This window comes from Cavia porcellus, unplaced genomic scaffold (genome assembly GCF_034190915.1).
Source record: "Cavia porcellus strain 051 isolate PalLab524CR breed Dunkin Hartley unplaced genomic scaffold, mCavPor4.1 scaffold_23, whole genome shotgun sequence".
Classification (NCBI taxonomy): domain Eukaryota; kingdom Metazoa; phylum Chordata; class Mammalia; order Rodentia; family Caviidae; genus Cavia; species Cavia porcellus.
The window spans coordinates 43,678,302-43,701,261 of NW_026947506.1; the positions used below are offsets into that span (position 1 = coordinate 43,678,302).

Genomic DNA, 22,960 nt, shown 5'->3' on the forward strand with positions numbered 1-22,960 from the left:
TGTTTATGTCCTACAGATTTGATCCCACCTACATTCTGGAATACATCTGCCAACAGCTGCATCATAAAACATTTCTCTGAAAGTGTTCCAGTGACAGTGTAAGAGATTGAGCATATTTAATATTTTCCTCAGCATGGGAAAGACCTTAAAGGCATGACCCATTTTGTATAAGTATATGAACATTCTGAGATGGTTAGACAATCTGTCTGGTGATATCAACAACACACAGCACATCTGGGTGAGTACAATTGGTCCACAGGTGAATTCAGATCAAGAATTTAAGAATGAAACTGTCCACGCCCCATTTTCCCATTTTTAAAGATAACTAGAATAGCAAAAAAATTCATAAACATTTCTAAGTGATGCTTAATCATAAAATTTAAAAGAAAAAAATTGTAAAACACTAAATGTCTATCATTCTGGCTTATGTATACCCCCTAGTACACACAATATATACTATCACAGACATTGTTTTTGACATACACTTATCTAATATGCAGTAATGTCAATCACTTAACCTTGAAAACAACTTCACTTATGAAATGGAAAACAATTATTCTTTGCTGTAAGTGAGTAGGAGTAGTCCATTACCATAACGATTCAAACAGATTCATGCATTCACACTTAACAACAAAGTTAGGAAAACAAAAATAATTACACTACCAAATCTGATCTTTTTGGCAATTACACAGCCTGCTGAACATCTGTGATAGAGGACCAAAGTGATACCTCTTTTGTCAAAAAATAAAAATGCAGAAGTCTGGAAACAATGAGGTATTCTCATTTAAGAACTGCAATAATAAAAATAAATTGCATTTTAAAAATTAATGTGACATTTACAAAGTCTATTCAAGCATCGTTTTTCTTCTTCTTTAGTTCACTTTGTCCAGCTCAGATTGTCCCAATTTTCTTCCTGTGCTGCCACACTAAAATATATTAATATGTTGAATTATTTAGGTTTCCCTTGACAAATCTCAAGCATTAGAGCTACCTGGAGATGCTCCTCCAACCTTCCTCGTAAGTATTTCAAGAACTTTCATCTATTTTTAGTTTTAAAAAGCCTATCCAGATGAGATGTCATGGCACATGTTTGTGTCTGTGTGTATTTTGTGTGCAAAAGTCAGCCAGAACCACGTAACAGTGTGCAACCAGAGAGACAGAAGACATGCAAACAAACTTACACAGTGGTCCAAGTAACCCTAAAAGTCTTAGATATCCAGACACTGAATTATCCTCTCAAAATAGTCTCTTTCTGGACAAACTCAAAACATTTTAAATATTCTTTTGGGCCATTTGCTCTCAACATAGATCTGGATGAAAGCCATCAACAGTAACCATGCCAGTACCTTAACATTGAACTGCCTTGAAATTTCTTCAACCAGATTAATTTAATTTCAGCCTTTGACAAAGCCTTTGGATATGAGCAAAATGCAAACTTATTTTCTGCAAATGTAACACACACACACACACACACACACACACACACACACACACACACTTTACATTTCCTATTACTCTCCCACTAGCCAGTTTAAAACTGTTTTTTCTTTTCACTTTTTTCAGTTGTAATAAAAAATACACAGCTGGTATCTCTAGACCTTTCCAAATGATCTTACATGCCACTTATAAAGGCTTCTGAACCATATGGTCAGGTAGCAGCAGCACAGCAATAACCCCACCACCAGCACCAAACTCTGTGTTAGCTACTTTCTCTTCACTGGAAGAAATCATCTGACATCTACAAGTTAAAGGAATCCTTAATATATTGGAGATACATACTTTTAAGGGTCCAAGTTAGTACCTTTATATGTATTTAATTTAAGGGTCCAAGTTAATACCATTATATGTATTTAATTTAAATACATTTGGTTATTGCTTATACTAGACGTTTCTTTAAACCCTCTAGTGCTTACAGTCTAGAGACTTCTGAGGAGGTCAGTGAATCATGGGTGTGTGATACTGAATTAGTTCACTGAATGGTTTAGCATAGTTCTGTGTGGATAATTAGCATAGTTCTGGGTGTGAATGATGGGCTTAATGGAGAGAGAAGATGCACCTGGGTTTGGGTGGCACCAACCAAGAGGCTTATAGCCTGAATTAAATAAAAACTGAAAGGAGGAAGAAGTCTTGCTGCTTCTTACCTGCCATTCCATGCAGTGTATATCCGCTCTCAGGTTCCTCTGCCATGACTTCTTGCTTTGGAGCCAGATGACTGTGGACTAAAACTTCTACAAAATGTGAGCTAAAAGACACCTTACCTCCTTTAACTTGTGGGTGTTGAGTATTTTGTCCCAGCAATAAATAGGTAACTAAGACATACTTACACTTGAACTGCAAGTTTTAATTAAGTTAAAAATGGTGGATTGATTGAACATGCAGCTAGTTCAACTTGCTCCTGATATATTATTTGAACTAAAGGATAAAATAAATGTTACACATGAGACCTGGATCCAGAATGGACATCATTTTTGATGTGTGAAAACTGTAAGTTAAATACTGTTAACTCACATGGGAAAATATTAGGACACTCCGAGGCACAGAGCACCTTGGCATAAAATGTGAAGCAGAGGCCATGAAAAACCATAGGAAATGAATGTAGAGCCATTGTACACCTGTCCTCCATCTCTGCAGGTGCTATGCAGATATTATATTCTATAGACATTAAAACTTAGAGATATCAAGTACATCATGGCTGAGACCTAGACATTAGTGGACGAAACACTGTATGATGAACAGTTTCTGGAAAGCAGGCAGCTTTGATTGTATTCTTCAGGCAGAGGTTGAGGAGCTTTTTCTCTGATATCAGGCTGTCCAAGAGATTTGGCCCCCAGGTGTTGCCCAAAGCCCTGCAAAGGAAAACCTGATTTCACTGCCAAATTCTCACAGTGGAGCCCACTAGTTAAATGAAAGTTTTGCTCACATACAGTATTTCAGTCCAGGGAATGCCAGGGTCACCCATGTATTTCAGGGAATCCTCTGACAAGAGAGATCATTGTAACAGGAACAAAGGAATTTGTGGGAGTGCTAGAAATTCAGGAGCAAATTAGAAGTTTAAAAGTATTTAAATACCAGATTGAAAAAGTTCAATTCAAGGAATAACTAATATTTAATCAGAGCCAAAGGAAAAAGTAGAAAATGGAAAGAGGACGGACATTTGACATGAGTGAAGAAGTACGAGTATGAAAAACACAATATTTAAATAAACAAAGTATAAGAAAATCTAGAGAAAATATCAAGGACTTTTAAAGAAGAGGGAGTTTTCAGACTTTAAAGACCACCCCAAGGAGATGAAAAAGTCAATAACAAACCCTTGTGTTCTTTCAGCATCCCTAAGATAGAGAAGTCTTTAAAAGCTTCCAGAGGAGGGGAGTGGCTATAGCTGGTTATTTTTGAGGTATATAATATGGGGACAACAGAGTTAAGAGCAACACTAGAAATGAGAAGAGCTTTGTGAAAACTGGCATCAACCTGCAAATCTATGTTTTATTAAAAACTATATTTTCCTTTACAGGCTGGCTTCTTAAAATTATCCATTTGCCCTTTCATAGGAGAAAGTTTTCCAGTAGAACAGGGGAGCAAAAGACAGAGGAAACAAAAGAATCTAGGACAGTGAGGACACTTGCAACAGAGCCCTATGGAAGACAGACTTCAAGGAGATATTCCAGGGAAAGTGAAGCAGCAGGCCTAAGGACAAGCCAGTCCCTCTAAGGTAGGAAAGCCTGTGAGGGCAGTCTCTGGGAGAAAACTGAAGCAAGGGTGTTTTAGAATGTGAACAATGTCCTGGCAGGCATGTGACTAATGTTACAGCATTGCGGGGATTGTTGTTAAGAAAACTGTCCCAGTAAGAATACAAGATTGACCTCCCTCAAAGATGAAGAACGTGAAAACAGAAAGAGCTCTGGGGTTCCTTATCCTACTTGGTTTTGTGAACTAATGCTCCTTAGGGATCATCCAGCAACAGTGCAGAGCTGTGTACATTTCAGAAATACTTTAGAGAAAGAATTAAATTATACAAAGGCAGAACAGTGTAACTATTATTACATAACCTCGCAGTAAACAATAGTAATAAATGATAATTAGTTAGTTTAAAATATATGATCTAAATAAATATCAAAAACAAAAATAAAACTGTATTATGCATCTGAAGGAAACTGGGGAGAATAAAGTCATTGCGGAAAGAGGAAGCTAAACATTCACCTGTTATGATGGAAAAACAACGGACAATGCTAAAGACTGATGTGTTAAATAGTTTATTTTGATTTTTAAAAAGATTAAAAATTAAAGCCAAATATTTCATACAAACCTTTAACACTTTGCCCATATTACCACAATGGAACTTAAATATCAGAAACCCTTAAAAATGGAACTTACTAACTCAAAGACTTTGTGAAGTAAATTTAAAACATCTCAGGAAAATACAAAATACATTAAAAATGCAGAAAAGGAAGTCTATGGTCACAGACTGGCTCCTCATTGTATTTGTTTAGAAATCATGGCAGAAACAATCAGATTTACTCAATTTCTTATTATCTATTTACTTACATGCTTGAGATGGGTGTTGTTCCTCTGGTCATGCACTAAGAATAAGAAAAACAAATAAACCTACTTAAGCTATTATAATACAGAATGCCTTAGAAATGTACATTGAACTGGCTACAAAATATCTGATGGATTATAAATATACAGAATATACAAAATGAGTATTTTACTTTTAAAAGTAAATAATCTAGTGCTGGGGATATAGCTCAGTGGCACAGTGCCTGCCTGGGAAGCACAAGGTAGTGAGTTAGAACTGGGTTCCAAAATCAGCCAATTACCTGCCAAGACAAGTTTGATAGAGTGAAAACCAAATATTTATTTATACCTTCTGTTTACCCTAAAAAATGACAGACTGTCCTTACATGAAAGAAAATTGTAAAACTGGATCCTAGATGAACATTAGCTAATAGAAAAAAGTTAACTTATTACATGTCTCTCGTTTTACCAGACTTTCCTGTGTAAATACACAGTACTTTGTAATTGTATATTGCTTAACAGCTTAATTATAAATATCTGATAGTAGACGGCTCTATGAACAAGCTTCTGGTTAGGCACTCACTATTCTCTTTCTGCTCTAGAATTCATAATCTACTAAGTTAATGCGGATGTTACTAAAAATATTAGTGATTCTTTAGACAACTGTAAATTAATCCACCTGAAATATCGAGCTTGAAATGAATGTGCTAATCTAAGTGAACACCCTCTCAATAGCATACAAATTCATTTTGGCCTAATGAAGTACATAAAGCAAACACTCCCGAGTTACATGGGCCACTGCAGCATTTCCCATACTGTTTCCTCTCAAGCTAGACACCTGCATATTCCTTTCCCCTGAAGAGAGGAGTGCGGATCTGTTTGTTTTTTATCCCACACTCTACATGTGAGAGGCACATATATCTCCTGAAGAAATGGAAAAACACAGCAATGCTAACCAGAAATGACCAGCTCAAAAAGAAAATTGTACAGAAGTGGAAATATAGATAAGAATCCCCGTTTTTCTTTGTGCTGCATTTTTCCAAGTTTTACAGGGGCTTCATGCCTTAAATTCTTACCCTTGTAATCAACTGGAAAATTTTGTCATATATCAGACTTTTAACAACACAATAAAATGACAGCAGCAACAACAACAAAGGCAATTTATCCAAACATGAAGAAGAGAAGTTAGGTTGCACAAAGTCCCGCAAATCTGATTCTCACTCTGGAGTAAGCAGGACACAATGATTTACAGTAGTTGCACACATTGCCTTACCCTTAACGTCAGAGTATGTTTACACAGATTTTCTTCATAGGATCAAAACATTTTTGCTAACTCAAAATTTCTGAGAATGCCATAAATCCTAAATCTGGTGTGAGGTAGGCTCACTGGATTATAGCACTGTAACAGTGAGATCGAAGGGATGACTCAGTAGGACTCTCGTTGGCTATATCCACATATATACCTATCTGCATATCTGGATCTATGATTTTCAAAATATGATGTCAAGATTCTCTAAGTGTAAACTAAGTTTTATTATTTCTCCTTAAAACATTTCCTGTGGAAGAAGGGTAAAGGAACAAAATAATAGAGAAAAATAAGTTTAAATCCATGACCCCTTCCTTAATTATGTGGCCTGCTGTAGTGATAAAGAGGCAGCAAAATGTGTTAACAGAGAGTAGACAAGCTCTCAGTTTTAAAGTGACATTAAAAGAAAGTATATAATCAGATGTTAAAAGTAAAATGCACATTTAAAAAATTGAAAAACTGAATCCCATATGTAAGTTCTTGTAAATATTTGTATAATGTATCAACCATGTAAAATGACAATAGTTTTCAGCCTGATCATTGATGGGGAAATGTAGTCTTACCGTATGTGTGAGATTTGCTCAGGAAAATTGTGCCTATCTTTGGATCATCAGAAGGGTTTAATTTCGAAGCTCCTTCTACAGAGAAAAAGAAAAAAATGTCATGACTTGGTTCAGTAGAAATGTAGTTTTCAAAACAGCTTCCCAATACATTTAGGTCATGTTAACAGCATTGTAAAATGATTTAGTTATGAATGTGAATGAAATAAAATGAAGGCAACAGCATAAGGATTCTCCCAGAGAACTGTAAAGTTGTAGAGTCCCTTTTCACATACAGAATAAAACAGGCTATATCTTAGACTTATTATTCTAAAATTTTACCTAGATAATCTAATAGAGCTTTTCCATGAACCAAGTGCACTTTACGATGAATATATGGCCTACGATGGCCTTCTCTGCTGGTATTACTGGCACATTTCAGGAGCGGTTTTGAGTAACAAACACTTACTCTTGCATCATGGATGCACTGTTAGATAGCAGTTCAATGTTTCAAATATTTAAAAACATCAAACGTTCTTTAGACCATGAATGACATGGCTAATTCTAGCTGCATTCAACAAGACAACTCATTTTGATAGCTGTGATGTTTGGAGACTATAAATGATGGAAGATCTAGGATTAAAATCCAAAGTGCTAATCTGTAATCACCTTCCTGAGAAAAACTGTTTTTTAAGAAACTTGTCTATGTACATAGATTTTTGATTCTTCTTTCTGCCCAGAAGTCCACCTTGGAACTAGATTGGGAAAGTCTTCTCTTTAGTAGATATTATAAAACAGAGTCTTAAACTTCAATAATACACAATTTGCTATTATAAAGGATAATAAAAGTCATTATGGCGTGTGCTGTGACTGTCCTCAAAAATCTCGGGCTACTTAACCAGTTTTGTAACAAACTGTACCAATATTCAAAAAAAAAAAAACTAGTGGTTAAGCAATATTTCCTTAAGCACATATTATTAATTATTCTACTTTAGAGTGTTTAGTGGTCCAGTCACACTCTTGTGTATATCCTTGGCCTTGCAAAATTCAAAACGGGCACTGATAGATTAAAAAAAATAATCAGTTTATTAGTGACTAGTGTCTAACTCAGCACTTCACAAGTTTACTTTCTTTTGAATACTGCTTTTGCCCTTCTGAGTACTATGGTTAGAATTTTGGATATATATAATATTGATCTTTCAGATTTAACAAGAATTTGAATAATTGATTTTAAAGGTACAATGACATCACTAGCAACTTACTAAAACCTTTCTTTATTCTTCATGGTAGTTCCTCAATCAAGTTTAGTAAAATAATTCTTATATAAGAACTCCTGAAGAATCCATGAATTTTAGCATATCATTTAGAAGATGAGACAATCTTAGTTATGTGGAAAAATAAAATCACTTTATGCACAAGGTGACAGGTACAGGCTTCCATGGCCATCTGTATTCTAAAGCTTCTGACAACTTTAGGACCACGTCCTACTAAAACACCAATATGTGCACATTTGAATTTCTCAATATAATTTGTAGAATTATTTTACTATTAGAAATAAATTATAGAAAGAGCTATATTAGGTATTGGCACCTTTGTAATGACAGATTTTGAATGTAGTCCAGCAAAACTAAGTATCAAAATCAGATTAATCAATTTAACCCGCCCCACTCTCTCTCTCTGTGTTTCTGTGTTTCTCTATTTCTCTGTCTCTGTCTCTGTCTCTGTCTCTGTCTCTGTCTCTGTCTCTGTCTCCAAGACTATGTATCTGAAGACAAAATTCAAGAAGTTTGGTATTTAAAATAAAGAGAATGTGCAAAAATAAAAGAAATGAGCCCAAGGGAAAGGCTTGCACCCTCTCTAGAGCAATAGAATAGGCATATGGCCCAGGGTTGGTCACTGCATTACAAGTCTCTTGAGTCCTCCCAACAACCAGAGGAGAAAGACACTAGGACTGTTATCTAGCTAACTGGCAGCTGCTGGTTGTGACCCCTGCCATCAGGAATAGTAAATGTTTGGCAGAAGAGATGGACAGAGGGAAGGAGAACTGACATGGGCTTTTGAGAAGGGTTACTTCCTGGGCCTAGTTGTACATGATCAACCTGTATGAACTACCTGGTTATGCAAGTCTATTTTGGAATAAATTTTCTTTAATTTGTAATTGTTAAGGGTGCTGGTTAATCAGCGGTACTGATGATCACACTCAAGGTGGGGACCTACAAGAGTCATTGACTCATTTAACAGATATCATGAACAGCAATTTATAAATGCCAAACTACTGTGTTTAAAAATTATCAACATACCCACCACCATTTGTTTTAGTTGCTTTGATTATGCATGTTTCAAAAGTAGCTCTTGGGCTCAGAAACATAACTCAGTTATGAAAAACATACCTTGCAAGCACAGAGGTCTGGATTTGATCTCCAGAACAATTAAAAAAGAAAAAAATAACATCAATATACAATTCATTGCATATTTTATTACCACAAAATGATCAGCCCTTTGAGCATATTTGCACTTTTGATACCATAACAGTGCAGCAAGGTATTGTGTACTTTATGTAGCCAATCTCCTATTGGTTGAAGATTTAGTCACTCATAAAATTGGATTTTATTATGAGAAAAATATTCATGTACATGGTATTTTCTTTTTTTATAGATAGTATTTTAAAAGAAATCATCTTTTTCTGATTAGGAAAGATTTAAAAGATGCAGGGATTAGACAAAATGGAGTGGATTTCTTAGTTGAATGTACAGGGCTAATTGCTTTTGAAAAGGCATAAGGGCACTTTAGGGTCCGGTGGTACCCATGGTACCGGTGATTTGAACCCCAAGCCCAGATTTGTTTTGTTAAAATCCTGTGAATGTGCATGAGAAACATTACTGTGCCTTTAATTTACAAATATCTGATGACAGTTTGACTACTGTCCCATACATAGTAGTGGAATTTTCACACTTGTTATTTTCACATCAGTTTTATGTATGTTAGGCACTGTATCCATTACTTTGAACATTGTCATTGCACAGTTTTCAGGAAGTACTAGTTTATCATGTGCCCACCACAGTTTTCTATAGTATACTGCTTGCTCTTTCTGCTAATAGTAAACATCATGTGTTGCCATTTCATCCAATAGACATTTATGTTACTAGAGAGTAAACTGATAAGAACTGTATTAATACTCTACAGTGTATTAACTATTTCCAAGAGCCAAAAGGGACACTAATTATATCACATTGCTCTTCTTTCATTATCATGATTGTGTAACTACCAGAGATAAAGCAAATCATTAGGGACCATAAACACACATACAGAGACACACACAGACACACTCACCTGCGTACATACAACTTAAAACAGATGTCAAGAAAATGCAAACTTTGAGTACCATGAAACTTATACAAATGCCTTAAAGATTTTTGGAAATATATACAAATATTTCAAACTATACGTAGAGATTATGATTAAAACTCTTTTGGAATATCCACCAATTTTATATTACGAGTTTAAAATTTAAACTTCACAACACAGTGGTTTGTTATAGGTGAAATACAGCCTTAAAAATTTAACTCAAGTCTACATCTTGTGAACATCTGTGAGAGAAATAAATCTATAAAGCATTACTGATATGTAATATTGCTTTTGTTAATGTCTAAGATACTATGAATGGAGACATCCATCTCAATTGAAGAACTATTAAAAACAGAAAGTAACACACGTGACTTGGAATATATGAAATGCACTACTAAAATATTAAAATTATGCAGCTGGAAACTGTCAAGAATTAATGTTTCTCATCAAAATAATAAAGAGAAAAAAACAATGAACAACAGTGCAGGAGAAAAGCAGGATTAGAAAAAGACACTGATTTCAATAAATACCATTTAAATAGAAGATATTCACAGTTTCTGTGCCAACTGCTGTGCACTTGCTCATTTGAAGGTTACAACATTTACCCAGTTGGTGTATTATTCTTTTTTTTTCTTTTGGTACCCGAGTTTGAACTCATGACTGTGTGCTTGCAAGGCACATGCTTATACCATTGAGCTAAATCACTGGCCAGTCTAATATTCTTTTGCTATGAATTATATTAGTTTTTAAGATCCAAAACACAACCATTGTAGATTCATAATTTCTATGGAGAATGTTGGTTTTGTTGGCATCCTCATTCCACTGCCTGGAGCTGGTTGTGCTGATCAGAGGGTACATCACAGGAAGCAGAGCTCCTGCATACTGTTGCTCAGTGCTCACTCCCACCTGACACCTCTATTGTAGTCTCTGCTGATCTGCAGTCTGAATCAGCTTCTCCATCCATTTTCAGTCCTTCCCTATCTGTTTAATCCTCAGTCTGTGTTTTACTGATTGGGACTGAGATGTGATATTCGTATATTGTATTAATCCTCGTTTTACTTATGTATTACTTAGGAATGCTTTGCTCAATTTCTTTGAATTCTTGTAAATTATCACTTCTTTATTATTACATGACTAGCTTAAATATTTTAATACTCTGGGAGTTGGATGAGAAAGCAAGGTAGCTTTTAAGGCAACACGTATTTCATATTTTAAAGTCCATTTCTACACATCTTATATCTGAAATTTACAGTTGGCTTGCTATTTTTTCTTTAAAAGAGAGCTTCCTCTATAGTATATGAAGTTATATTCAAATATTTCCAGGAAAAAGACACACTATGGTAACTACTATTATGTTGGGTTATTTGGTGGTGAAGCATTAGGTTGCTGAAACAGTCATGCTTTGACCTGTATTGTTATGTTGTTATGTCCTCTTTTATCTCAATCTCTCCCTTATTCATTGAAAAATTATTTAGTTATTTTTTATGTTTTTTTTAACTACAAGGAAAAGTTAAAATTAGCAGGATATATTATAGTAACTTTTTTTGATTTTCTATTAACTGGATTTGAAGTCCTGTAATACTGCTACTATCTTGTTTTGACTGATCAGACTCTGCTCCGTTCTGTATGATAGTATCGTTTGAGGGTGTAAGCAACTACTTTGAAGGCAATAAGATTCACTAAGATGCCGATTCTGTTTTGACTATTATCTCCTTTGGAAGTCCTGTAATGTTTGGAAGTCCTACAATGTTTAAGTTTTATTGTTCTTGTTCTCTACTGCCTTGTTCAACTTTATAATACCTAGTGAGATAGACAATTCTTTTTAAGGAAGCAAGAGGCATTATGGTAACCATTGTTGATAACCTTGTACTCTGTTTATACATCATGTACTATGTCTATCCTTGGTTTTGACTGACAGCTTTGTCTTGCCATATTTGACTTTATTCTCTTCCAAAAAATAAAAGTAATAAGAGCTAAGGAGTAATAAAACCCAAAATGTGTAAATTTTGTTGTAAAAAGAGAGGGAAAAGAAGTGCTCTAACGTATACAACTGCAAGTGTGTTTAGGGGTGTTAAATAGCTGACCATATTAATGTTTTTGGTTGGATCATTGAACACAACTGTTTGCAGTCTCTCTGTTTGAATGTCCACTTTGTATGCTTTGATACTGTGACTTGAGAAACTATCTCTAACATGATAATGTGTAATCTGTTAACTGGTGATTTATTACTTTTTTTTGTAGTTCTGTATTACTTGTACACTTACACCACTTTGATTTGTTTTGTTTTTTCTCTTTTTCCTCTTAAATAAAAAAAATAATTATTTGTATCACAACAACAACAACAACAACAACAACAACAACAACAACAAGAAAGAGAGCTTCCTATGCCAGTAATCTTCCCGTGGTTTCTTGTGACAACTAAAGTCCATAGTAGTCTTTCAAACCCCATTAGGCATACAAAGACTTTGACCCACAGGTTCTTCTTCTGATGTCGTTTGCTGTCCTGAAGCTGCTTTCATGTTTTATGTCTTGGTCAACCGAATTTGTTCCCATTTAACGATATCAAAACAGAGAGGGCTATCCCTCTGCATGGAAGCATTGCCCAACTCAGATCATTCTCACACTTAGGGCTGCTTAGACATCATTTAAATAAAATAGGCATCTTACATTGCCCTGGTAAAAGTGGCCTCCCACACCAACTCTTATCCAATTTCACTTTGTCTCCTCACCTTGCCACCTGACTTTTAAATTATACAAATACTGTCTATCCTTGTCACCTCTAGACTATAAGGTTCATGGTTAGTATGGGGCTGTCTGTACAGCACTATCTGCTCTGTACTGAACACTGATAGGTTCTTCAGTAAACATTTGTTTCAGCGTCCTGAAAACTAGATATTTTTTTTCAAGCTTTACCATGTCTTCTAAGATATCTTCTAATGCTGTTTCTTGCTTTGTCACTTAAGATCATTAAGTTGAAGGTGTCTTAGAATATAGCTATTCAGACGTAGGTGTGAAATGGGCTATAAAGAATGAGAAATGTCCAGAAGAGTGATTCTAATGCTGATCAAAAAATGAAAGTTAACTTTATTTTGTCATGGGAATATTTAATACTGAAATGGTTTCCCTACAAAATAATTCATCCTATAGACTTAAATTATAAGACAAATATACGATTTGAATTTTATACTAAGACAGTGTAACTCATGAATAACCAAAATATTTTTGTCTATGTCCCCAGAAACTAACATTTAATGGAATTGTATGTGATCACATTATAAAGGTTTGCCAAATCATAAGGTATCTTTGAGTATGTGATAGCTCAACTTAATTTGCTAAATGTAAAGTAATACAAAAATTATTTTGTGTATGTCTTAGATCTACACTAGGTTCTTAAATGACATGAAGAAATGTTATCCTCAAATAATTGACAAGAGAACAAAAAAAAACCCATCCATAAAACTCTTCACTTTAATTTTAAAAAAATTTTTAGTAGGCATTTTGAACTTTACAGGGAAATTGATATAAAATTACCTGAAATAAAGACAAAAAGCAGATTTTCAATGTACCTATCTTTTACATTTGTTATCTGACCTTGTGGTATTCCTATCTATGCAAACTGAAGTCAAATAACCCAGGATTTTGGTCACTGTACTCAGTGCCAAAACACTACACTTGTTGCAGTGCTGGGGATCCAGCTGTGCTCTCTGCATGCTACGGAAGTGCCTTAGTGAGCCATTTGCCTGACCCTAAGCATTCAATTGTAAAAGACAAATAGAAAGTAAACTTTAATAAATACAATACAACAGGCTTTATGCTCAAAGTATTTTTCAGTATTTCAGAATCAGTGCTGCTTACCATTCTCCTACCCTCCCCTGCCCTCTTGCCAGCTTCCCCTAATGTTCACCGCATTCTCACCTTCAACTGAGTTCCTAGAACAAGCACTTTGACTTCAGAAGAAAATTTAGGCTATTTTTTAAAACTTTACTTTTGTTCTTATCCATTAAAGTGAATGTACACAAATGACACAGAAAGGTACCTGTTGCCTCTGAGTTTTGCAAAACCTAAATGAAACTAAGTACGATGAGAGTAAGGTCTAAGAGACAGGTCTACATTATGAATACAATATAAGATGCATTCTGGAAAGTTTTCTTTCCCCTGCAAAGATTAAATTTGGCATCTGTACCATATCCATGTCTGTCTGAACTAGGAGGTAGCTAGAAGCACTCAGTCATTTCCTAACTTTGTTTCTTAATCTACAATACAGAGAATGTACAGAGTTTTCTTTGTATTAGAAAGGGTCAAGTGCGATGTATAACACAAGAGAAGATGTAAATCATGAAGAACTCTATAAAGGTCCTATTTATGCTCTTCCTTTTTTTATTAGTACATATTTGCAATACATTACACTTCTAATTTTTTTGGTAAAATCAGTCAGAGTGTTACTTTATACCATCAAGTACAGTGTAAGTTTTCATAAATACTTATGTGCTTTGCCTTTAAAGGTGTACGTTGTACATTTATTCATTCTTTAATGAGTTTTATTGTTCCAAAAATGTTACAAAGGCATGTATATTGGGCTTACTTAGTCTTCTGTTTTTCTTTTGTGTTTTTTGAGACAGAGTCTCATGCTATGTAGTTCAAGCTGGCCTTGAGTTCACTTTGTAGCCCAGGGTGACCTGGAACTTGCAAGGATCCTCCTGCCTCAGCCTCCCGAGTACTGGGATTACAGGCATGAGCCACCATGCCCGGCTTTGGGCTAACTTAGTCTTAACAAAGTAACTAAGAGTCCAACTAAAGTTAAAGTGAAGAACAAACTATAATACATTTCCTATATAGTAATGAAATAAACTCTGCCATTTGGGACTCAGATCTTCCTGATACAATTTTTCTACTTCAGAGACTTAGTGTTATCCTCTAAGTAGAGCTGTCTTTGATGAGCATGTAGATTGATTCCAAGGTGAAGTGCAGCCTGGGGAACTTAGTGATATAGAGAGACCTTGTCCCAAAATACACTTGTTTTTAAAAAAAATACAGGGCTATGGATAGAGAAAGTTACAAATGCTTTGGTTTAAATCCCCAGTACTTCAAAATGGAAAAATAAACAAGGACAGTCTTCATTAAGGAACCAACTTGTAACTCACAATTATTTTTACCAACATTGATCATTTTCCAAATTCTTGGGGGTAAAAATCAAAGATTTCATCTCTTTCCTCTAGCAGGATCCTTTCACTTTGACAATCTTAACAGTTGTGAAGTATTGTACTGGCAGGTGGGGCAGGATAGGAGAAGGGATAAGGAGTAACTGACATTCCAGAGCTGGCAGGGTGTGATACATTCATTCCTAAGGCTTTACTTTCCTAACTAAACCCCAAGTTCATGTTTTGTCTCAAAATTTTGGAGCAACATCTCATGATCTCATGAGTGTTAGGTATTTAAAGTTCCCTTGCGTCAATCTTTTTTTCTGGACTCAAATTTCAATTGGAAGGATGAAACAGCTTCTATAGACCTAATGTCAGGTTATCATGTAAACCCCTATGACAATTTCTACTTGAATTTCCATAGGAAATCCTCAAGTGTTGGGATCTGAACTGCAAGCATATCCTTGCCTTCACTGGTTGAAGCAAAGTAAGAATCAGGGCTTACTTGTCTCATTAACCTTGGTAGCAGTCTAGGTAAGGATAGGTAAATGTTAACATATTTGAACTCTAAGAAAAGGGAATGAATATACTAAAAAGTCCTAATAAAGTTCCACAGGACAAGAGAGAGTGCTAATAACAGAAAGGGTCCATAATAGGATTCAGGAGTGGGTAGGGCCAAGAACTTGGTTGATAGGGGATGGAAAGAGAGTGGCCTCACAGGACAGGACAGAAATAAGTGTAGAAAAGCAAGGCACAGTTGGAGTGAAATCCTTGCCATCAGTGCCCAGCCCTAATAAAGCCAACTCTTGAAAGAAAGTGTTCAAAGCCACCGAGGGTGTGAAAGTTTCACCTAAGGCCAGCCAGTGTCCCCACGTCTGCCCCTGCCTACCTTTGGGCATCTTCCAGTAATGGATATATTCCTGGTGGTGACCATCACTGGCTCCCTTTGAAAACTTCTTGGTCTTGCGGGGAGCAGTTACTTGTGCCCCCGCATCTCCATAGACCTCAGAGTAGCAGTCTGACTCCACTGACCCTTTGCGTTTGCACTGGCCACAATTGGGGGCCACGCAACAGGTCAGAATGTTCCCCATAGGGTGTCACTGCAGCTTTACTCAGCCCCCAATTGACCAGCTCAACAATGCAGAGAAGGGCTCTCTTGCTGTCCCTGTACTTTCGTCTCTGTCCAGCAGGCAGGCCCCACCCTTGACCCCCTTTTCCCAACACCGCTAAGATGATTCGTCCTCTGTGAGCCAGAAAGGGTAGAGATCCCAAAAGTGCTGAGAAGCAAAGCCACTGCCAGAGGTTAGGTCAGTGCTTTCCTTCCTTCAGCCACCTCCTACTAACTGAAAGCACCTGGCTGGCACCAGCCAACTGGAATGCATCCTGTGGTGACCTGGTTACCAGCAGCCAATCACAACTCGGGTTCCATCCACACACCCGCCCAACTGTCACCCAGAACTTGAATCAAAACACACTGGCCCACGTGGGATGCTCAGTCTTTCACACACAGGGTTTAAGATGCCTGTTCCCATTTTTCAGGAGCTGGCTTTTCTATCTTTACTGGTGCTCCAGGGTAAAAGACTTTATAGAAGGCAGCAGTTAGTAAGTGACTAGTTCCATAGGCAACTCAGCCTCCCTGCGTGGTACACCTTTTCTTTTCTCATGGAACTTAGTTGTATTCAAATTTTTGACTGTTTCTGCACATAAATGCTTTTCTAACCTCTTTCAAGCAAATGTTCATTTTTGCCTGTAACGTGAAGCTTTGATATAACTCTGAATAAATATTTCTTGCTGTGTATCTTGAATGACACTCAGGATTCCTCTCATCTATACTTCAAACAGGGAATGAACTGTCCCTTCATCTCTGTCCAACTCTTTTTTTCTTCCCTCTGTTTGTCCCTTTCACATCAGCAGTTCTTGGTATTTCTTTTCTTTTCTTTTATAACTCATAAGGCACAAGTTTCTCCTACAAAATTGAAGAATCATAAAATGGGGCTCCAAGTTCCTGGTTTGATAAGAAGGGTAGCAGTTAACATTTATCAAGTGCTATGTGCATGGTGCTGTTCTAAATAAGGTAGTCACATAAGCCTAAACTGCAATTACATCTAACATTTTATAAATTTTTTAGAAGAAAACTGAGATGCAGTATTCCTTTGCAGTCATGTTCACATGACTGTCTGGGTGGAGCTAGAGTAATCTGGGCCCTCAGGAGTATGGGTCACAATAAGTTTATTAGCCATACTGTATGAAAGTAGGGTAGAAGTCAAAGTTATGTGGAGTGTCAGTGAGTATTAGGTTGTGCTTTAAGGACGAATAATTTTTTCACATAGATTTTAGACATGTTCCCCTCATCAACATACAGTTCCCTCTCTATATGAGGCACTATAGTATGAAACATTTCCAACTGTGAGTGAGTCTGTGCAGGAGAAAAAGCATAGTTTTTAAAAAATTTTATTTTAAACAGGGTAAGCTAATCATAAGAAAGCAGATCAGAGGAAAACAATGTATGTCACACTAATTTCAAAGCAAGACAACAGGATATTATCACTGTCTACCAAAAAGTCTCTTGTCTTCTTCTGAATCGTTGCCCATATTTTCACATATAATTAATTGATGCACAAAAAATAGTGGTCAGAACAGAATGAGGAAGGCATTGGCCTTGAAAACCAGACAATAGGGAAGTCAACAATGTCTTCCATAATTTGTCTTGTTCTCTTCAAAACAGCTATGCATACCTTTTGTATGTTGAAGTTAAAAAGTACAAAACAGGCTCAAGTCAGTCTGAGTTAAGGATAATAGTACTGCTGGATTTCACATAATGATGCTATGGAATCAGCACTGGATACATAGTGTCTCTTTTTCTTCAAAGTAGTTGTTCATTCCATTATGCATTATAGAATCATAAACTATTTAGGAGAAGTTCTATGCATGTATGAGTGTCTACATGTATACCTATGTTTTCTGTATCAGACAGAAAAACAAAACAAAACCAAACAAAACAAATTTGTAGAAAGACCCGAAACAAAAAAGACAAATAAATAACAATAGCAGAGTGCAAATAACTGATGATATAGGCCTTCCAAACAAGGTGGTAGGAGCATAACTAGGTCTGTTATTTTACACAGTGATCTTCAAGAGTTTCTCAGATCACCAGACAATAATATGCACAATTGTTCCAATCTACGAATGCGAACTTTTTCCCAAGAACTTATAGAATTTGTAGTACAATCATTTTAGGTACTCTGTGTATTTATATAAATTTAGATACTTTTTATTTTTCCTTCCTTTTTGTTTTTCCTCACTTAGACATTATTTTTTCCCTGTATGCAGATTCTTATCCTTTCACTGTATTTTATCTTATGTACTCTTACCATTTCTTACACTAGGGAGACTATACAGTATTTACACATGTGAGATCGATGCATTTCACTTATGAGTATGTTCTCAAGTTGCATCCAATTACATATAAAAATCTCCATGTGATCATTCTTTATGGCTGAGTAGTACTCCATTGTATAAAATACCACATTGTTTTATCCTTTCCTCAGTTGATGGGCACTTAGGTTGTTTCCAAGACCTGGTGGTTAGAAATTGTGCTGCTATAAACAAGAGTGCACATACATCACAGTGGTATGCTGTTTTCAGTTCTTCTGGGAATATGCCCAGAAGTGGAATAGATGGGTCAAATGGGATTTCCAATCCCAGATCTTTGAGGAACCCCCAGACTGACCTCCACAGTGGCTGCGCCAGTCTGAACTCCCACCAACAGTGCAGAGATTTCCTTTCCCCCCGCCCCAGCCTCTATAACATTTGTTGTTGGTAGTTTTCTTGATCCTGGCCATTCTTTCTACAGTGAGATGGATTCTCAGTGTGCTTTTAATTTGCATATTTCTCTAATGAGCAAAGATGTAGAACATTTTTTCATATATTTATTTGCCATTTGTTACCTTTTTGTCATTTATTGCCATTTCTTCATCTGAGAATTGTGTATGTGAATGCCCATTTTTGGATTAGGCCTTTGAATTTCGGGAGTCTGATTTTTATAAAATTCTTTATATTTTCAAGACAGATGTCATTTGTCTGAAGGAAACTTCACTAAGATTTTTCCCCAATTTGTGGCTTCTCTTATTTCTATCTCAGTGAGTTTGGTGTCTGTGTATGTTAATGCTATTGATTTTTGATTGTTGGCATTGTATCCAGCTATGTTACTAAATTTGTTTATTATACCTTGGAGTCTTTCAATGGAATTTTGGGGGCCTTCTATATAGAATACCATGTCATCTGCAAATAATGATTTTTAACCTCTTCTTTTCTAATCCTTACTCATTTTATTTCTCTCTCTTTTCTAATTCCTCTGGCTAGTATTTTTAGCATTATTTTGAATAGGAGAGGTGAGAATCCTTGTCTTGCTCCTGATTTTAGAGTAAAGGCTTTCAATTTTTGGCCTTTTAATATGTTGCTGGATGTTAGTTTGTCATAGATGGCTTTTATCATATTGAGGTAAAGACCATGTATTCCAATTTTCTGTAATATTGTTATCATGACTGAGTGTTGGATCTTATCAAAAGTTTCTCCAGCTATAGAAATGATCATATCATTTTTATTTTTGATTCTATTGATATGGAGGATTACATTTATTGATTTGTGTATGTTGAACCATCCCTGCATTCCTGGGATGAATCCCACTTTGTCGTGGTGTAAACTATTCTTGATGGTTTGCTGCATTCTGTTTGCCAGTAATTGACTGAGAATTTTTGCATCTGTGTTCATTAGGGAGATTGGCCTGTGGTTCTCTCTTTTGTTTGGTCTTTCTCTGATTTTGGTGTTAGTGTAATACTTTCTTCCAGGAATGAATTAGGAAGAATTGCTTCCCTTCAATTTCATTGAAGTTTGTGGAGTGTTGGCATTAATTCTTCTTTGAATGTCTTGTAAAATTCTGAAGTGAATCAATCTTGACATGGGCTTCTCTTTGTTGGTAAGGTTTTAATTACATTTTCAATTTCACTAAGTTATTTTGGTGGCTGTTTCAGAAGTTTTACAACTCCTTGTTCCACTTTGGTAATTCATATGTTTCCTAAAATCTGTCCATTTCTCCTGTGTCGTCAAGCCTATGAGAGTAGAGAGAGAGAGTTCAAAATAGGTATCGGTGATCTTCTGTATTTCCACAGGGTCTGTGGTGATTTCATCCTTTTCATTCCTTATTGTATAAATTTGAGTTTTTTTCTTTCCTTGTTTTAATAAGGTTGGCCAGGGGCTTACCAATTTTATTTATTCTTTCAATGAACCAACTCTTTATTTCATTGCTTCTTTGTATCATTTTCTTACTCTCTATTGCATTGGTTTCTACTGTGATATTTATAATTTCCTCCCTTCTTTAACTTTTGGCTTGACTTGTTTTTGTTTTTCAAGATGTTTGAGGTGTAGGATCAGGTTTTTTATTTGTGTTCATTCTGTTTTCCTGATGTGGGAATTCATCATAATAAATTTTCCTCTGAGGACTGCTTTCATTACATCCCACAGGTTCCAGTGAGATGAATTTGTATTTTTGTTTGCTTGTAGGTATTGTTTAATGTCTTTTTAAATTTCCTCTGTGATCCACTGAGTGCTCAGGAATGTATGATTCAATTTCCATGTGTTTGTGTGGTTTTTGCAGTTTCTTTTGTGATTTTCTAATTTCTAATTTCATGGTGCCATGATCCAGTAAAATGCATGTAAGAATTTCAAGTCTTTTGCATTACTCAACCATGTTATGTGGGTAGCATATGGTCTATTTTAGAGAATGCTCCACGTTTTGTGAAGGGAATGTATATTCTGGTGTTGTTGGGTCGGACACTGTATAAGTTCACCAAGTACATATATTCACAGGTGTGATCTAGTTCTGTTATTTCTTTGGTGATTTTCTGTCTAGTTGATCATATCAATGGCATGTGAAGGTCTTCTGTTATAATTTTGTTATTGGTTCTTATTTCTGTTAATATTTCTTTTTATTTGTGAGTGCACCCACGTTTGTTTAATATATATTTAAGACTATTATGTCTTTTTGAAATTTCCCCCAAGTAGTAGATAGTGACCTTCTTTATCTCTTTGGATCATTTTTGTGTTGAAGTTCACATTATCTGCAAACAGAATAGCTATCCCTGCTTTCTTGGGGGTTCCTGTTGCATGGAGTATTGTTTTCCATCCTTGAGTGTCAGTCTATAATTTTCCTTTTGGCTTAGATGGGGTTCTTACATACAGCATATGGTTGGATGTTGTTTCTTGATCTAGTGTGCCAGCCTGTTTCTTTTAATTGGTGCCTTTATGCCATTTACATTAATGGTTATAGCTGTTATATGTTGGTTTAGTTTTGACATGTTAGCTTTCTGCTGTTGATTCTAAACCTTTCCCCAGTGTTTAATTGTTTGCCTTGCTTAGTGGTTTTTTCATATGTCTATCTATAGTGCCTTTCAGTATTTTTGCAGGTTTGTTTTGGTGGTCATGAAGCTCTTCAGATGTTCTTTGTCATGGAAGTATCTTATCTCTTCATCCATTTTGAGGGCAAGTGTTTTAGGGCGCATCAGTCTGGGTTGGAAGTCATTTTCCTTTAGGATCTGAAATACTTCACTCCATGCTCTTCTTGACTTCCTTGTTTGTGCTGAGAAGTCTGCTGTGATTCTGATGGGTTTTCCTTTATAGGTAATCTGCCTCTTCTCTCTATAAGGTTTTAATATTCTGTTCTTACGTTGGGTTTCTGGATGCTGACTGTTATACGTGTGGGTGTTTTATTTTGGTTATGGCTATTTGGAGTCTCTATGCTTCACTGATCTGTATGTCAGTTTGCATTCTCATGTTTGGGGAATTTTCAGCTATTACTTCTGTAATTGGCCTCTTGATATCATTTGTGTTGTCACCTTTTTGTTTGTTTCTGTCAATATTATCTTCTGTGTTTTGGCAACTGTATAGCCACATATTCACCTTCACATTCCCATAAAGAACTCTTTCATCTCCAAAATATTGTCTTGTGTTCCAGGTTTGTATTTCTTCTCTGCCCCATCCTGAGACAACGAGTGATATTTGTAAGTGCACAAATTTTCACTTGCTGGACACTCTAAGTAGAATCACATAATATCATATGTTTTGGGATCTGATTTCCTCTACATAACTAAAATGTATTGAAGGCTCATCTATACTGCAGTGTGAATCCCTAGCATGTTTTTTTTTTAATTAACAAGTTGTATTTTGGGGGTTTCATGCACTGTAGTATATTCTCTCACCTGTTTGTAGGCCTTCTGGTTGGTTTCTCACATGGTTAGTTATGAAATAAGTGACTGTATATTTTCCTCACCAGGTTGCATTGAATAATATTTTGCCTTTGTTAGTGTATGTTGCAGTATATGATTATGTTAACTATAGGAAACGTGCACATAAACAATATATTTCAGTTCCCTTCTTTATCCCTTGTCTCTCCATCCCTCTTTAAAAATTAATATTCACTATTTTCCAGGAAACACCTACCTCTAGAGTGTTCTAGTCACATTATTGATGCATATGTAACTTTATCATAGCTAATCTGCTTGGAAAGTCAGTTCAGGGAAAATTTTGTGATTTCAGTTCCAAGTTTTTCAGATCCTCAGCAGTAGTTGTCATTTGAAGTTTTATTGTTCACTTCTTGTATGTAATTAGTGCCTCATTGTGATTTTGACTTCATTGTTGAAAGAGCACTCTGGTTAATAGAAAATCTTATTTTGTCATTGATATGTTCTCCCTTCACATGAAAGATACAGCCTCAATGTTGGTTTCTCTCTATAGTTAACCTCTTATTGCTTTCTGAAGTTCATATCATGATTCCTTATATGTAACATGTTGTTTCTCCCTGCATAGCTTTAAGCATTTGTGTTTGAATTTTAGCATTTTAACTGTCATATGCCTGTGTATTTTCTTTTGCAATTTGAAAGTATTTTGGATTTCAACAAGGAAGCTTTCTGACAGTTTGAGACCATTTAGGTATTTCTTCTTTATTTACTTCTGTATCACTCTTCGTTTTTCAGTGGAAAAACAAGGGCAGGAAAAGAAAAAGTCCTTTATTGCAGGCACAGGAGGGCTGAAGAGAATTGCAAGATTCCTCTGATGCAGACAAA

At 35.8% G+C, this 22,960-nt stretch overlaps 1 protein-coding gene and 1 long non-coding RNA gene across 2 annotated transcripts in view; one reads left to right on the forward strand and one right to left on the reverse strand.

Annotated features, from left to right (window-relative positions):
• The window catches only part of LOC134472529 (uncharacterized), a 164,661-nt gene that overhangs the window by 52,465 nt on the left and 89,236 nt on the right, over nucleotides 1–22,960 (forward strand). Inside the window, exons 3-5 of the long non-coding RNA XR_010042394.1 lie at nucleotides 17–238; nucleotides 958–1,017; nucleotides 3,549–3,709. This is a non-coding gene — a long non-coding RNA (uncharacterized LOC134472529). The remainder of the gene's footprint in view (nucleotides 1–16; nucleotides 239–957; nucleotides 1,018–3,548; nucleotides 3,710–22,960) is intronic.
• On the reverse strand, nucleotides 123–16,307 carry LOC134472527 (cyclin-Y-like protein 1). Its single transcript, XM_063234335.1, has 4 exons — nucleotides 15,733–16,307; nucleotides 6,385–6,459; nucleotides 4,543–4,577; nucleotides 123–2,846 (listed from the first exon to the last, which is right to left on the reverse strand). Exons 1-4 carry the CDS (start codon nucleotides 15,932–15,934, stop codon nucleotides 2,700–2,702), a joined length of 459 nt encoding a protein of 152 aa, XP_063090405.1. The 5' UTR covers nucleotides 15,935–16,307; the 3' UTR covers nucleotides 123–2,699.